We start from the raw sequence: 15,731 nt of genomic DNA, 5'->3' as shown, positions 1-15,731 counted from the left end.
ATCAGGTTGGGACCCAGCTGTTTCCCTTGGGGCCCACCTTCCCTCCTGCCAATATCCGTAAGATTAACTGGTTTCCCAAAAGAAGAATCCTTCCATTTCTAAGGCTGAAAAATCAGTCTTCTGACAGCTGAGTCAGAGAAGAAGGCTGGCGTCTAAGCAAACTTTCGCTCAGTTCCCATTCTCAGTAGGACCTCCCTTCCCTTTGCTATTTCGCATATTCCCAGATCCAGTCTCTCTGATTCAACCTCTCTAGAGAGGAAACTTTCAACCTTCTGCAGGGGTCGTGAGTTGGAGCCTGGCTATGTAGAACAGAGAGAAAGCTCTAGAGGTTTGTCTTAGTCCGTTCAGGCTACCCTAACAGCAATACCACAGAAGGAGCACTTTCAACAACAAACATTTATTTCTCACAGTTCTGGAGGCTGGGAAGTCTAAGATCAAGATGCCAGCAGAGGGGCCAGCCCAGTGGTGCAGCGGTTAAGTTCGCACGTTCTGCTTCAGCAGCCCGGGGTTCGCCAGCCCCGATCCCAGGGGCAGACCTATGCACTGCTTGTCAAGCCATGCCGTGGTAGGCGCCCCACATATAAAGTAGAGGAAGATGGGCACGGATGTTAGCTCAGGGCCAGTCTTCCTCAGCAAAAGGAGGAGGATTGGCAGCAGATATTAGCTCAGGGCTAATCTTTCTCAAAAAATAAAGAAGAAAAAGTCAAATTAAAAAAAAAGATGCAGGTGTCTGGTGAGAGTCTACTTTCTGGTTTCACACGTGGTAGAAGGGACAAAAGAGCTCTCTGGTGTCTCTTTTATAAGAGCACAAATGCCAAACATGAGGGCTTCACCCTCATGACCTAATCACCTCCCAAAGGCCCCACCTCCTAATAACATCACACTGGGGGCTAGGATTTCAACATACAAATTTGCAAGGACACGAACATTTAGTCCATAACAAGGCCTAACTGCTTTCTTATGCAGACTTTCATTTTCATATACTTTCTCAGGTTTTCAGTTCCACTCATACCCATGCCCGTTGCGTCTAATTTGAGCCTTTCCAGGATACTGCTGTGAAAATTGGCCTGCTTCTTGGAGTTACCCTCTTGCTGGCAGTTAGATTTGAGAAAATGAAAATCAGCCGTGCTGGTAATCAGACTGTGATAGTCCTAAGAGAACATAAACAATGTTTCCAAGGGACATGGACAAGATCACATAAACAGTATTTCTATACAAGGCCATACCACAGCTGCAAAAATGACTAACAATCTTTTCTTCTAAGTGATTGCTCCTTTGTTACCAATGACATCTCAGTCTGCTTATTTCTTTAGTCTCCTGAAAAAAGATTTCTGAGATAGCCAATTGCTGAAAATGCCCCATTTCTCAAGCATATTCCATCCAGAGATGGCACCCCACCTCCCTAATCCCTCCTTAGAATTATGCAGCACAATCCCAGCTCCTATAAGAATTCCTTCCCAATTCTCCCTTAGTGAGATGCTTCCAAGATTCCCCTGGGGTGCGTTCTCCTTTGCTGCAGAAACTAAATAAACATAACTTTGGTTAACTCCACGTGTGTTCCTGGTGATCTCTGACTGGTGAATGTCGACAGAATTCAGCTTTCTGTGGTCTGCTAAGTTACTCTTTTTTTTTTTTTAAGACAGGAAGTTTTTTTTTCTTCTCCCCAAATCCCCCCAGTACATAGTTGTATATTTTAGTTGTGGGTCCTTCTAGTTGTGGCATGTGGGATGCCACCTCAACATGGCCTAATGAATGGTGCCATGTCTGCACCCAGGATCTGAACCCTGGGCCGCCAAAGCGGAGCGCACGAACTTAACCACTCGGCCACGGGGCCAGCCCCAAAGTTAGTTAACTCTTGTGAATGTACTTTCCAGGTTCCAAAATATCGTTGACCTCTCTCTCTGAGGTTGCCACAAGTTACATTCTCTCTTTCCCACTTGTTGTGAACCAATACTCAATTGCCTAAAATTCTTCAAACTGGATTTCTATCACTTGCAACAGATCCCTGATAGTGTTAATGGCAGGAAATACCCTGGAACAGGAATCAGTGAATGAATAAATCTACACAGCATCTCCCATGCTAGGCATATAAGCCATGACATTGAATCCTGATCACATATGTAAATCCTCACACCCAGTCCTTCGACAAAGTGTTAGACCCACCTATCAAACTCCAATTGTGTGTCAGATCAACAGGACTGAAACTTAATTCATCTTCTTTTGGCATCAGATTTGCTCCCCTTCCTGCATTCCCTATGTCAGTTAATCTACCATTCAATCAGTCACACAAGCCAGACACTGGGAATTCATTCTATACTGTTCTCTCTTCCTCAGCCAAAACATCCTATTGTCACCAAGTTCTGACACTTCTACCTCCTAAATACTTCTTGAACTTGTTTTGTTCCTCTATCCCTAATACTACTGCCCTGTTTCAAAGTGTTTACCATCTGTCACCTAGAACAATGCAATAGCTTCTAACTCTTCTCTCTACCTCCAGGGAAGCAACCCCTATTCCATACTGTTGTTGCTAGAAGTCACCATTAATACATAAAGCTGATGTTTATGCTACCGCTTATCAATGACTTTCTATTGGCTATAAGATAAAGTCCAAGCTTCTTAGTAAGACAAACTAAACCCTCCCAGACCTGGTCCCTTTCCCTTTCTCCAGTCTAAAAACACAGCCAACTTCAAAATTAACCCCTTCTTCCAGATATACCAAAACATGTTGTCTGTTTGTTTCTTGTTTCCTTTGTATATGCATTCCTTCTGGCCAACAAACTTCCCGCTCTTTGTAACATGGCTGATTCCTACTAATCTTTCAAGAAGACTTTCCTACCCTGCACTCCCCAGCCCAGGTAACATGTGTCTAACCCAGAAGGCTATCTGATTTCATGGGTAGGAGCTTTCTTTTATTAAACTTTGTATTCCCCAGTGAGGAATATAAACACAGGCACAAAATAGACATTCTATAAATAATTGTTATCAGCTTAGAATAGGAAGATATAACTATATGATATTTTATATAAGCCTCATGATAACCACAAAGGAAAAACCTGTAGTAGATACACAAAAGATTATGATAAAGGTGTCAAAGCATACTTCCACAAAAACTCATCAATCAAAAAGGAAGACAGCAAGACAGGGAGCAAGGAACAAAGGATCTACAAAATAGTCAGAAAACAATTAACAAAAAGCAAATAGTAAATCCTTACTTTTCAATAATTACTTTAAACACAAATGGATTAAATTCTCCAATCAAAAGACACAGAATGGATGGGTAGATTTAAAAAACTAGATCCAACAATACACTGCCTACAAGAGATTCACTTTAGCTTTAAGGATGAACAGAGGCTGAGTGTGAAGAAATGGAAAAAGATATTCTGAGCAAATGGTAACCAAAGGAAGGCAAGGATAGACTTTAGCTACAATAGACTTTAAGCTAAAAATGGTCAAAAGAAACAAAGGTGATCATTATATAATGATAAAGGGGTCAATTCATCAAGAAGATACAACAATTGTAAATATTTATGCACCCAGCATCAGACCACCTAAACACAGAAGCAAATACTAACTAAACTAAAATGAGAAATAAACAGCAACACAGTAATAGTTGGGGACTTTAATACCTAACTCTCAACAATGGATAGATCATCCAGACAGAGAATAAATAAGGAAACAGTAGATTTAAACAACACTATAAACCAAATGGACTTAACAAACATATACAGAACATTGCATCCAACAGCAGCAGAACACACATTCTTCCCAAGTGCACATGGCACATTTCCTAGGATAGATCATGTCTTAGGCCACAAAACAAGTCCCAAAAAATTTAAGAAGATAAAAATTATGTCAACTATCTTTTCTGACCACAATGATATGAAACTAGAAATCAATAACAGGAGGAAAAGCTGGAAAATTCACAAATATGTGGAAATTAACACATTCTTGAACAACTAAGGGATCAAAGAAGAAACCAAAAAATATCTTGAGACAAACAAAAATGGAAACACAACAAACCAAACGTTATAGGATGCAACAAAAGCAGTTCTAAGAGGGAAGTTTATAGCTATAAATGCCTACATTAAGAAAGATCTCTGGGGGCTGGCGTGGTGGCGCAGCAGTTAAGTTCACACGTTCCACTTCTCAGTGGCCCAGGGTTCACTGGTTCAGATCCTGGGTGCAGACATGGCACCACTTGGCAAAAGCCATGTTGTGGTAGGTGTCCCACACATAAAGCAGAGGAAGATGGGCATGGATGTTAGCTCAGGGCTAGTCTTCCTCAGCAAAAAGAGGAGGATTGGCAGTAGTTAGCTCAGGGCTAATCTTCCTCAAAAAAAGAAAAAGAAAGATCTCAAATAAACAACCTAACATTACACCTCAAGGAACTAGAAAAAGAAGAACAAACTAAGCCCAAAATCAGCAAAAGGAAGGAGATGACAAAAATCAGAGCAGAAATAAATGAAATAGAGAATAGGAAAACAATAGAAAAGATTAACAAAACTAAGAGTTGGTTCTTTGAAAAGATAAACAAAATTGACAAGTCTTTAGCTGGACTATACACTAACAATGAACTACCTGAAAAACAAATAAAGAAAACAATCCCATTCACAATAGCATCAAAAATAATAAAATACTTAATAAATTTAAACCTAGGTGAAAGATCTGTACACTGAAAACTATAAGGCATCGATGAAAAGAATTAAAGAAGATAAAAATAAATGGAAAGATATCCTATGTTCATGGACCAGAACAATTGATACTGTTAAAGTGTCCATACTGCCCAAAGCCATCTATAGATTCAATATAATCTCTATCAAAATTCTAATGGCAGTTTTTTTTACAGAAAGAGGAAAAACAATCCTAAAATTTGTATGGAACCACAAAAGACCCTGAAGCCAAAGCAATCTTCAGAGAGAAGAACAAAGCTGGAGGCATTACACTTCCTGATTTCAAACTATATTACAAAGCTATAATAATCAAAACAGTATGCTATTGGCATAAAAACAGACACATAGACCAATGGAACACAATTGAGAGCCCAGAAATAAATCAACGCATTTATGGGCAACTTGTACTTGATGAGTTAGCTAAGAATACTCATCAGGGAAAAGACAGTCTCTTCAATAAATAGTGCTGGGAAAACTGAATAACCACATGCAAAAGAATGCAACTGGACACTTATCTTACATCACTCACAAAAATTAACTTGAATGAATTAAAGCTCAAATGTAAGACCTGAAACCATAAAACCCCCAGAAGAAAACACAGGGAAAAGACTCTTTGATATTGATCTTGGCAATGATTTTTTAAAATATGATACCAAAAGCTAAGCAAGAAAAGCAAAAATAAAGAAGTGGGACTACATCAAACTAAAAAGCTTCTGCACAGCAAAAAAAATGATCAAAAAAAATGAAAAGGCAACCTATGGAATAGAAGACAATACTTGCAAACCATCTATCTGATAAGGGGTTAATAACTGAAATATATAAGGAACTCATACATCTCAATAGCAAAAAAACAAATAATCTGATTAAAAAATGGGCAAAGGAACTCAACAGGTACTTTTCCAAAGAAGATACACACATGGTCAACAGATACATGAAAAGGTGCTCAACATCCCTAAAAACCAGAGAAATGTAAATCAAAACCACAATGAGGGGCCAGCCTGGTGGTGCAGCCATTAAGTGTGCACATTCCTCTTCGGTAGCCCGGGGTTTGCCGGTTCGGATCCCAGGTGCAGAAGTGGCATGGTTTCACAAGCCATGCTGTAGGAGGTGTCCCACATATAAAGTAGAGGAAGATGGCACGGACGTTAGCTCAGGGCCAGTCTTCCTCAGCAAAAAGAGGAGGATTGGCAGCAGATGTTAGCTCAGGGCTAATCTTCCTCAAAAAAAAAACAAAACCACAATGAGCTATCACTTAACATCTGTTAGGATGGCTATTATCAAAAAGAGAAGAGATAACAAGTGCTAGAGAGTATGTGGAAAAATGGGAACCTTCGTACACTGTTGGTGGGAGTGAAAACTGGTACTGTCACTATGGAAAATAGTATGGAGTTTCCTCAAAAAATTAAAAATAGAACTACTATATGATCCAGCAATTCCACTTCTGGGTATATATCTGAAGGAAGTGAAATCATTCTCTAAAAGATATCCACACCACTATGTTCACTGCAGCATTCTTTATAATAGCCAAGACACAGAAACAACTTAAGTGTCCATCCATGGATAAATAGACAAAGAATTTGTGGCATCTATACACAAAATGGAATATTATTCAGCCATAAAAAGGAAACCTTGTTATTTGCAACAACGTGGATGAACTTTGTGTTATGCTAAATGAAATAAGTTAGACAGAGAAAGACAAATATACATGATCTCACTTATATGGGAATCTAAAACAACCAAACTCACAGAAACAGAGAAGAGATGGGTAGTTTCCAGGCACCACTGGGGAGGTGAGGAGAGAAATGGCTGACAGTGGTCAAAGGGTACAAACTTCCATTTGTGTGACTAATAAGTTCTCGGGATCTAATGTACAGCATGTTACTATAGTTAACTACTAACTACAGTTAACAATACTGTACTGTATACTTGAAAGTTGCTAAAAGAGTAGATCTTAAAAGTTCTCACTACACTCACAAAAAAATAGTAACTATGAGAGGTGATAGATGACTTAGCCTTATCGTGGTAACCATTTCATGATGCATACATGTATCAAATCATCATGTTGTATATCTTAAACTTACACATTATATGTCAATTATATCTTAATAAAGCTGGAAAAATAAATAAATAAAAGAATTTTAAAACACACCAAGGGCTTTAGCAGAAAATAAAAACAATTTTGAGTTTGCACTCTCCGCAGAAATTTGGTAAGAAATGTCATTCACTATAAATAATGTTAGCGAAAGCTTACAAAAAATCACATAGAAATCAATTTGGCTATTTTACTTGTTCTTTCCTTTCATTTTCAGCCTACCTATGCCATTGAATTTGAAGTGAGTTTCTTGTAAGCAGCATATTGTTGGATCAAAAGGTTTTTATCCACACTGCCGATCTCTGTCTTTTAATGATGTATTTAAAGCACTTACATTTGAAGTAATTATGGATATGTTAGGGCTTAAGTATGTCATCGTATTATTTGTTTTCTGTTTCCTCTGTTTTTCGTTCTGTTTCTCTTTTCTCACCTCCCTGCAGATTATTTGGACACTTTGGATTCCCCTTGATTTCTTTGAAGTGTTTTTCAGAACACTGTATTGTACAGTTTTCTTAGTGTTTGCTCTGCGTATTAGAATATACATATGCAATTTACCATAGCCTACTGGTTTGAATGTTTTGCCACTTCAAGGGAAATGTAAAAACCTCACTTCATTTAGGTCTCTTTACCCTCTCCACTTTCTAAATACAATAATCTTGTGTATTTCCTCTACATACAATGAGCACGACATTAGATACTGTTATAATTTTTGCTTCAACAATCATATGATTTAAGAAACTCAAGAAAAGGCTAAAACACATGCACACACACAAACCTTGTGCATATATGACTTCATATTTGTGCTGGTATGTTTTAAGGTTAAACTTCTACAAGTGGGATTTATCAATTAAATGGTAATTTTATCTGAAATTCTGCTCATATTGTCCAAATCTTCTCCCAGGGGCTGTATCATTTTGAATTCATGAAATTGCCTATTTTCCTGCAACCTCTCCAAAAGAGTTTGTCGTCAAGATTCTGGATTTACGCCAATCTGACAGTGAGAAATGATAGCTCACGGTAGTTTTAATTTGTATTTGTATTGCTATGAATTAATCTGAGCACTTTTTTCATATGTTTGAGGGCCATCTCTATTTCTTTCTGTGAACTGTTTTGTCTCCATTTTTAAAGGAGCTTTCTTTGTATCCCCTCACGACCTCTGCCTACATCTCACTGGTCAGTCCTGTGTCTTAATACAATCTCTATCTTCAAGAAAGGCTGGAAAATGTAGTTTTTAAGTTGGACACATTTCAGTCTCCAGTCAAGTCAGGATTTAGTTTGTAAGGAGGAAGGCAAGATAGAGAACTGAAGGTCTCAGTCTCAATTTATCTTGATTTTCATTTAACCTTCAATTTTCAGAGGTCCTTACAGAGATAAAAATGAAGCAGCCAAAGAAGCAAGAAGTGTTGATAGTGATAAGCTAGGAAAATGTGACTGAATTACTTACGATGTACTCAATATTGTTTAGTCTCTCCTTGGAATATGAGACCTCTGAATCTGCTTAATATTATGAAGCCAAATAAATTAATAAAAATAGAGTAATTTCCCCCTTTCCCCCTCAGGGCTGGTTATTTTGTTTTGAAACTGCCTGCTTTTTATAAACTGGCAAAGACTAAGAGATGCAAAGATTTCTTAAAGTGCGAATCTTCGGAGTTCTGTTTGCAACAAAATTTAAAACATTTGAAAGCAAAAAATGTAAATTCATCTTCCACAAATCAATAATATGAAAAAAGTGGGAAAAGAGTGTTTCTCCGCTTAATTGAAACTAAAGAGACATGACAACTAGGTTAGATTATGGACCTTGTTTGGATCTTGTTTTTGAACAAACCAACTGAAAAAGACATTTCTGAGACAGACAGAGAAATTTATATCTTTGATGATATCAAGGAACTGATGTTCTCTTCGTTAAGTGTGAAAATGACATTGTGTTCATGTAAGAAAATGTCTACACTTTATACAGAAGTATGTAGAAGTGAAATGACTTGGGATTTTCGTAAAATGCTTGAGAAAAGAGAGAAAAAGAAGAAAGGAAAGACAGAAGGAAGGAGAGAGGGTGGGAGAGCAAAAGGGAAAAAAGAAAAGATAAAGCAAGTATGGCCTGATAACTATTGAAAATGGAGTGCTGAGTATAGGAGGGTTCATTTATTATTCTCTCGATTCTTGCGTATGTTCGAAAAAGTTTATAAAAGCCATGAAAAATAGGCCAAAAGAATGCACGTTAAAAATGGAAACAATAAATTTAATGAGACTATTGTCCAAATAAACTACCCTTTGAAAATACCAAACCTCATCATTTTTATGGGCAAATCAATGACACACAATCCATTTAAAAACTGTTAAACAAAGGGATTTTAGTCAGTGAAGGGCAGAAAAATCAAGACCTGCATTCATTATGATGTTCCTCCTTAAATCTTTTTTTCTTTTAATGGCTTCAAAATAAAGGAAAATCCTGTAGCTTTAAGGGTAACTAAGCTAAACTTGCTTTGATGTTACCCTTCCCCTTAAGACTCCACATCAATTTTCCTATTTCAAAATAGATTTTACATTTCACAACATATTTTGGAAGAAAATTAACAATGAGAAGGAATGCCTACTAAGTAAATCTTTCCTATTAAACATACTTTGAACACATAAAATGGGCTGAACATTGTACAAATATTTACACTGTGGAATGGATTTCACGCATCCTTTCTTTTGCCCTTCATTCATACAATAAATATGAGACGATTACACTGTGTCAGCACTGTGCTAGGCTTGGGGGATTAGCAGTCAACCAGGCAGACTCATTCCTTACCTTTGTAAAGCATACAGTTTCCTGGCGAAGACAGCACAGAGCCCCTATCCACCCGCTCAAGGAAGTGGTGTTTTATTGTGATTGTCAATTGCTACAAATAATTACGCATTTCAGTTTTTTTGTTATTTTTTTTTTTTGCTAGGAAATATTTTCCCTGAGCTAACATCTATTGCCAATCTTCCTTTTTTTTTATCCCCTCCCCAAAGCCCCAGTACATAGTTGTATATTCTAGTTGTAGGTCCTTCTACTTCTTTTACATGAGCCACCGCCACAGCATGGCTACTGACAGACAAGTGGTGTGGTCCCTGCCCAGGAACCAAACCTGGGCCCCTGAAGCAGAACGTGCCAAACTTTAACTGCTAGGCCATCACTGTTGGCTCACCTTTCAGTTTTTTGACTCCCATGGCCAACAACAGGAGAAGCAACACTACTCAGTTTGGGCTAGTCAAAGTTTGGAATAGGTAAACTGGATATTCCTGATCATCAAAAGCAGCTCCTATGGCTACCATTTAGTATGTGGCACTTGGTGTAAGATGTGAGAACTGCTACATGAAAATACTCCAAGGAAATTACAGTTCTAACAGATTTACATGGATTTTCAGTGTAGCCTGACAAGACTGCCATAAAAGTAACTAAGCACATATTTTTGTATTGTCCTCTCCATAGTGGCTATCACAGTTATGTTGTAAATAGTAGGCTTTGATAAAGGCTTTTTAGGGGCCAGCCCCATGACTGAGTGGTTAAGTTCGCACCCTCTGCTTCAGTGGCCCAGGGTTTTGCTGGTTTGGATCCTAGGCACGGACATGGCACCACTTGTCAAGCCATGCTGAGGTGGCGTCCCAAATGCCACAACTAGAAGGACCCACTACCAAAATATAGAACTATGTACTGGGGGGGTTTGGGGAAAAAAAGCAGGAAAAAAAAAAAGAAGATTGGCAACAGCTGTTAGCTCAGGTGCCAATCTTTAAAACTAAAATAAAATAAAAAATAAATGCTTCTTAAATGAATAATCGAACTTAAAATCCAAAGGCACATTAATGGAATATAGATTTTAATAGATTCTGTTCTTTAGCCTCAGACCCTGGATGAAGGAACGTATAAATTTAGCCCTTATATTGGTCAGTGATGACTGAAGAAATAGTGAGCCTTCAGTAACAATCCCCAAAGCTTATCAACTAAACAAAAGTGTTTCTTGCTCATGTTGTGTCTGCTATGGGTCCTGATAGCTGTTCAAACAGAGAAGAGGACTAGAGATGCAAGAAGCAGCACCTAACACTTCTACTGACATTTCTAGGGCCAAAGAAAGTCACATGGCTCCACCTACCTTCAAATGGGAAAGGGAGTATGATTTCCTGTATGCCCGAAAGTAGAGAGCACCAGAAATGGGATATTGTTGAACCGTAGTAATGCCGACCACAGACTGAAATGGTCAGTGAGTTTTCTCCCAGGGATAAAAAATATACCTATTCACTGAGGAAATACTTCCTTTTCATCATCTATTAACCTCAATCACCCTTGACATGGTTCAGCCTTCGGATCTTCACAGGTATGTGTGTGCAAGTTCAAATTCATTTATAGAACACTTGACCTTCATTCCCAGATGCTGTAAATAAAGTCAGTACTCTAGAAAATGAAAAGTGCTAAACCCTGGAGAAGGCATCATCATTAATATTCTAATAAGGAAGTCTAGTCAGATTTTATTCATTCATTTGTCCATTTACTCGAAAAATTAAAGATTAATAGCAATTGAAAATTGAGCACCGAGCGAAAAAGCTTTATAGCCAGCAAACTTGATCCGGGACAGAGTATAGGTAGGCTCTCAGAGAAGAGGTTCACGGAGGGAGAAATGGAGTGAGTCTTCTAAAGCCGGAAGACTGTCTGTCCCTTTTGAAGAAAGCAAAGTGTCTGAGTGGGTTGACTGGCTGCCTAGATCTAGGCTTGCTGGTTTTGAAAGCACGGGGCTGGCTGCTTGGAGGACCTCAGCTGTGTAGGTGGCTCAGAATTGTGGAGTCCAGGTGTCTCCGTTGGGGATGTGAAGTCTCTGGCAGGAGACTACGGCACGTAGCTGCCTCACGTCTGAGTCAGGAGTCTATGCCCGGTCAGGTCTGCACTAGCATCAGCAGGCTAGGGAGCCAGGACAGTTTATCAATTCACTCAACAAGTTGAATTCCTAGACTCTTTACCTGCCCCAACCTCCTTAGACCAAGCTAGGCTGTCTGTCATGTGCTCCCATAACACTCTTCACTTACCTTACATAAGTGTAGTCGTCACATTCCAGTGCTATTTAATTGCCTACCTTCTCTAGTCTCCTGTAAGAACCAGCAGGGCAAGGACCATATCTATCTTGCTCACACTATATCTCCAGTACCTAGTACAGGGCTGGACATAAGGTAGATATCCAAGGAATACTTTGTTAAAAAACAAACGAGACTCTATGCAAGACACTGTGCTAAGCAGGGAGATGGAGCAGACTGGAATATAACAAAACTGGAATTCAAAGTCTGTGAAGACATAATATGCTAAACAGGGGTGGAGCCAAATTTTGTGAGAACACAAGCCTATGCAAATTGGGGGGAACAACTTAGGAAAAAGAATATAAAATTGTAAATACAAAATTAAGTACTTCATCTTGGAAGAGGTTCATGCAACTGTGGGGACTTGAAGCTTAAGTTTCATTGTCTTCACAGTAATTGCCTCTCTGGTGACAAGTAGACTAACGTACCAAATACTGTGGAATCTCTAAAGAGTGATCAGAGATCTCTGATAGGGTAAATCACAGATTTCATAGAAGAGAAATTATGAGCTTGATCTTAGAGACAGAAACAAAGCAAAGGGTTGACAGGTGGAAGAAACAAGCTGTAACACACAGGTGAGAAAGAGCGAGAGCCCATCTGTGAAACAGCGAGAAGCACCACCTGGCTAATGTGGGGTTGGGTGGGGAAAGCCTTAGGATAGTGGTTCTCAAAGTGTGATCCTGGGCCAGCAGCATCAGCATCAGCATCACCTGGGAATTTGTTAGAAACGCAGCCACTCAGGTTCCAGCCCAAACTTACTCAATTAGAAACTCTGAGGATACAGCACAGAAATCTAGATCTTAACAAGAAATTTGAAAACCCAGGGGTTGGCCCCGTGGCCAAGTGGTTAAGTTCGCACGCTCCGCTGCAGGCGGCCCAGTGTTTCGTTGGTTCGTAATCCTGGGCGCGGACATGGCACTGCTCATCAAACCACGCTGAGGCAGCGTCCCACATGCCACAACTAGAAGGACCCACCACGAAGAATATACAACTATGTACTGGGGGGCTTTGGGGAGAAAAAGGAAAAAAATAAAATCTTTTTTAAAAAAAGATCTGTAGATCTTCATTTAAAAAAAAAAAATTTGAAAACCCAATGCCTTAAGAAGTGACTTGAGCGTCGGATGAAGCTATCTCATACTTACAAATTTTATTTCAGGCTGTTATACAAGATGGAGAGAAATAAAAAGGATTATGACAGAGAGAGAAAGAGTTATCTTCATCTCATACTCCAAAATAAATTACAGATAAACTAAAAAGTTAAATTAAAAAAATGCAGCCAGATCTTGGCTAGAACATGATTTCAGCATAAAGCCAATAATAGAGCCTATAAAGGAAAAGATTAATAGACTTGATTTCACAACAATTTAAAACGTTGGTACCATTAACAAAATTAAAAAGCAAACAAACTAGAAAGAAATATACACAACATATATCTCAGATAAAAAGCTAAAAAGTTTATTTTCTTTAAAAAAAGATAACTAGCCTGTCGAAAAATGGGCAAAGGACATAAACTGAAAATTCACAAAAGAAATACAAATGGCCAATAAACACATGAGAAAATATTCAAGTTCACAAAAAATAAAAAATGCAAATTAAAATGGAATACTATATTTTACTCACCAAATTGGCAGAGCATTTTTTAAGATGGAAACAACTTAATCATCCACTATTTAACAGTATGGTCATTTATAGTGGAATTCTAAGGCACCATTAACATTAATAGTATAGGGAATGTTCATGCTATAATACATGGAAAAAAAGCTGTTACAAAATACTGTAAATAACAATATTCTAATTTTGAAAAAATTTCTATATGGATATAGATATAAAAATATGAAAAGATAGTGAGCAAAATGTTACCATTGGTTAGCTCTGGGCTGTGGGATTATGATAAATTTTTCTTTTGCTCTTCGTACATTTCTATTGTCTCCATTATGCGACAAACATGTATCCCTTTTCTAATCAGGAAAAAATTAAGCTACGCTCCAAGTGTGGCAAACAGTTGGAAGAATGACGATTCAACACCCTCAGTCAAAGGTATAATAGAATATAACAAACTTTACAACTCGGTACTCTTTTGAGATTTGAGCGGTTTATCCCCGCCGCCATCGCCCTCCCTTAACAGGAAGGACAGGAAAGGAAGACGCAAAGATGAAACTGGAAAACGTACTCCAGCTAATCGAAGAATATCAAATTGCCTGATTTGTGATTATGTTCAATGGCGTGTACGTAAACATTGTGATGTTCTTATTCACTTCGTTGGGTAAGTGCAAATAGTGTGGGTTGGTTTGTTTGCTCAAGTAATGTACTGGGGTTGGGACGTTTCCTCTCACTACAAAATATTTTGGAATAAAACTTCAGCCTAGAATGTAAAGATTTTGTTTGGCACAAGGCTACGCGTGAGCAAAACAGTAACTTAAAATGGTCCCATAACACCCCCTTGTGGCTTCCAGTATAACAGATCGGGAAACAGCACAACCAGCCAAGAGGAGAGAACGATACATACTGTTCTTTATAAATTCAACAAACGTGTGTCAATTCCCTATTCCGTGCCAGATACTAACTATACTAGGATTGAAAGATGCCGCTAAATCTCTTAGTACTTTATTCAAGCCATGCCGGCATTTGTAAACATTCGTTTCTTTGGGCTGAGCATACACGTTAAAGTTATGAGGTCATAAAAATGGAGCCTCACAAACTTGAAAGAAATACGGCTTTACCTCCTGGGAGATAGGTGAAGGGAACAGAGTAAGGTCTGTGATGGTTACCATCCAGCGGTTGGTTGGGTAGCACGTGGTAATCAGCAAAAGCACAGTGGACGTGGATTAAAAGACAGATTGCAGCGCTGACTATCCGAGTGACCTTGGACTCGTGATAATCCACATGGGCCTCATTCATCCACTTAAACTATTTGAACCCGGGTGCTGAGGCTGCAACAATGAATAAGACCTAGTCTCTGGCCCGTCACAAGCTCACTTTTCTGATTTGTAAATTGGGGCTAACAACCTCAACTCGTTATCAAAGAGACCACATACGACCACACTGTACAGAGATCTTCATTTTTGAAACCGGGTTCACAAGTTTATTTATGCTTATTTAATTTAATCCTTTCTACATTTGTTCATAGAAATTCAAGGTCGGAAAAGGAATGAGATCATCTAATCCAGTTCCCTGTAATTTCATGCATTCCACCAAGATTTCTTGAGTCAAGGAATCCGGCTGAAGCCTAAGAATGACTCAGGGCGGAGAGCATCCCAGCCCTGTGTGTTTCTTTGGCGGGGCCTCAGTAACACCAGGACCCGGTCGCTGCCCTTTTCGTCGCCAGGAGCCTGTGGCCACTCTGGGGTTTGAAATGCCATATGCCTTGCCTAACCCGAGCAAGACCATTCTCGCACGTGCCCGGGAGGAGCAGGCTGGGAACAAGGCTGCGGGCGCGGTGCGCTTCTCCCGGTTCTCCGGGGGCGGGAGCCAGGGCTGGGAGGGGGCGTGGGGAGTGCCCCGGGCGGCCTCGCCTGGAGGCCGGTGGAATCGCCCGTCGGCTCGGGAGGGGCCTGCGGCGGCGCAGAGATGCCGGCAGGGGGCGCGGGCCGCCGGGCCACCCCAGGGGCTGGAGGCCGGTGGTCCCTCCCAGGCCGCCCGTGCGGCGAGGCCGCGCCGCCCGTTCCCCTGCCCCCACTCTTACCTCGTCACCTCCCCGCCCTGTCGGCGGGCCCCCGAGGTGCGCGGCGCAGGCGCGGAGCGGGCCGGTGAGTGCAGCCGCCGAGCCGGGGCCTGGGGCCTGGCGGGCAGGGCGTGGGGCGCGCGGGAGGGAGCGGGGCCGGCCCGGCGGAGCGCCCGGGAGCGCGAGGGCCGCAGCGGCGCCACTCGCCGCCGTGTGCCCGCAG

General features: G+C 40.2%; 2 protein-coding genes across 2 annotated transcripts in view; one reads left to right on the top strand and one right to left on the bottom strand.

Moving 5' to 3' along the window:
• Positions 1 to 15,731, bottom strand: part of KCNMB3 (potassium calcium-activated channel subfamily M regulatory beta subunit 3) — a 65,263-nt gene that overhangs the window by 48,406 nt on the left and 1,126 nt on the right. Inside the window, exon 2 of the mRNA XM_046659097.1 lies at positions 15,530 to 15,694. Within this exon, the coding sequence (XP_046515053.1) occupies positions 15,530 to 15,694 (165 nt within the window). The remainder of the gene's footprint in view (positions 1 to 15,529; positions 15,695 to 15,731) is intronic.
• The window catches only part of ZNF639 (zinc finger protein 639), a 15,375-nt gene continuing 15,099 nt past the window's right edge, over positions 15,456 to 15,731 (top strand). Inside the window, exon 1 of the mRNA XM_046659098.1 lies at positions 15,456 to 15,593. The gene's annotated coding sequence lies outside the window, so the exon portion shown is untranslated. The remainder of the gene's footprint in view (positions 15,594 to 15,731) is intronic.

This window comes from Equus quagga, chromosome 4, assembly GCF_021613505.1.
Source record: "Equus quagga isolate Etosha38 chromosome 4, UCLA_HA_Equagga_1.0, whole genome shotgun sequence".
NCBI lineage: Eukaryota > Metazoa > Chordata > Mammalia > Perissodactyla > Equidae > Equus > Equus quagga.
This window is presented reverse-complemented; position numbering and strand designations above follow the sequence as displayed.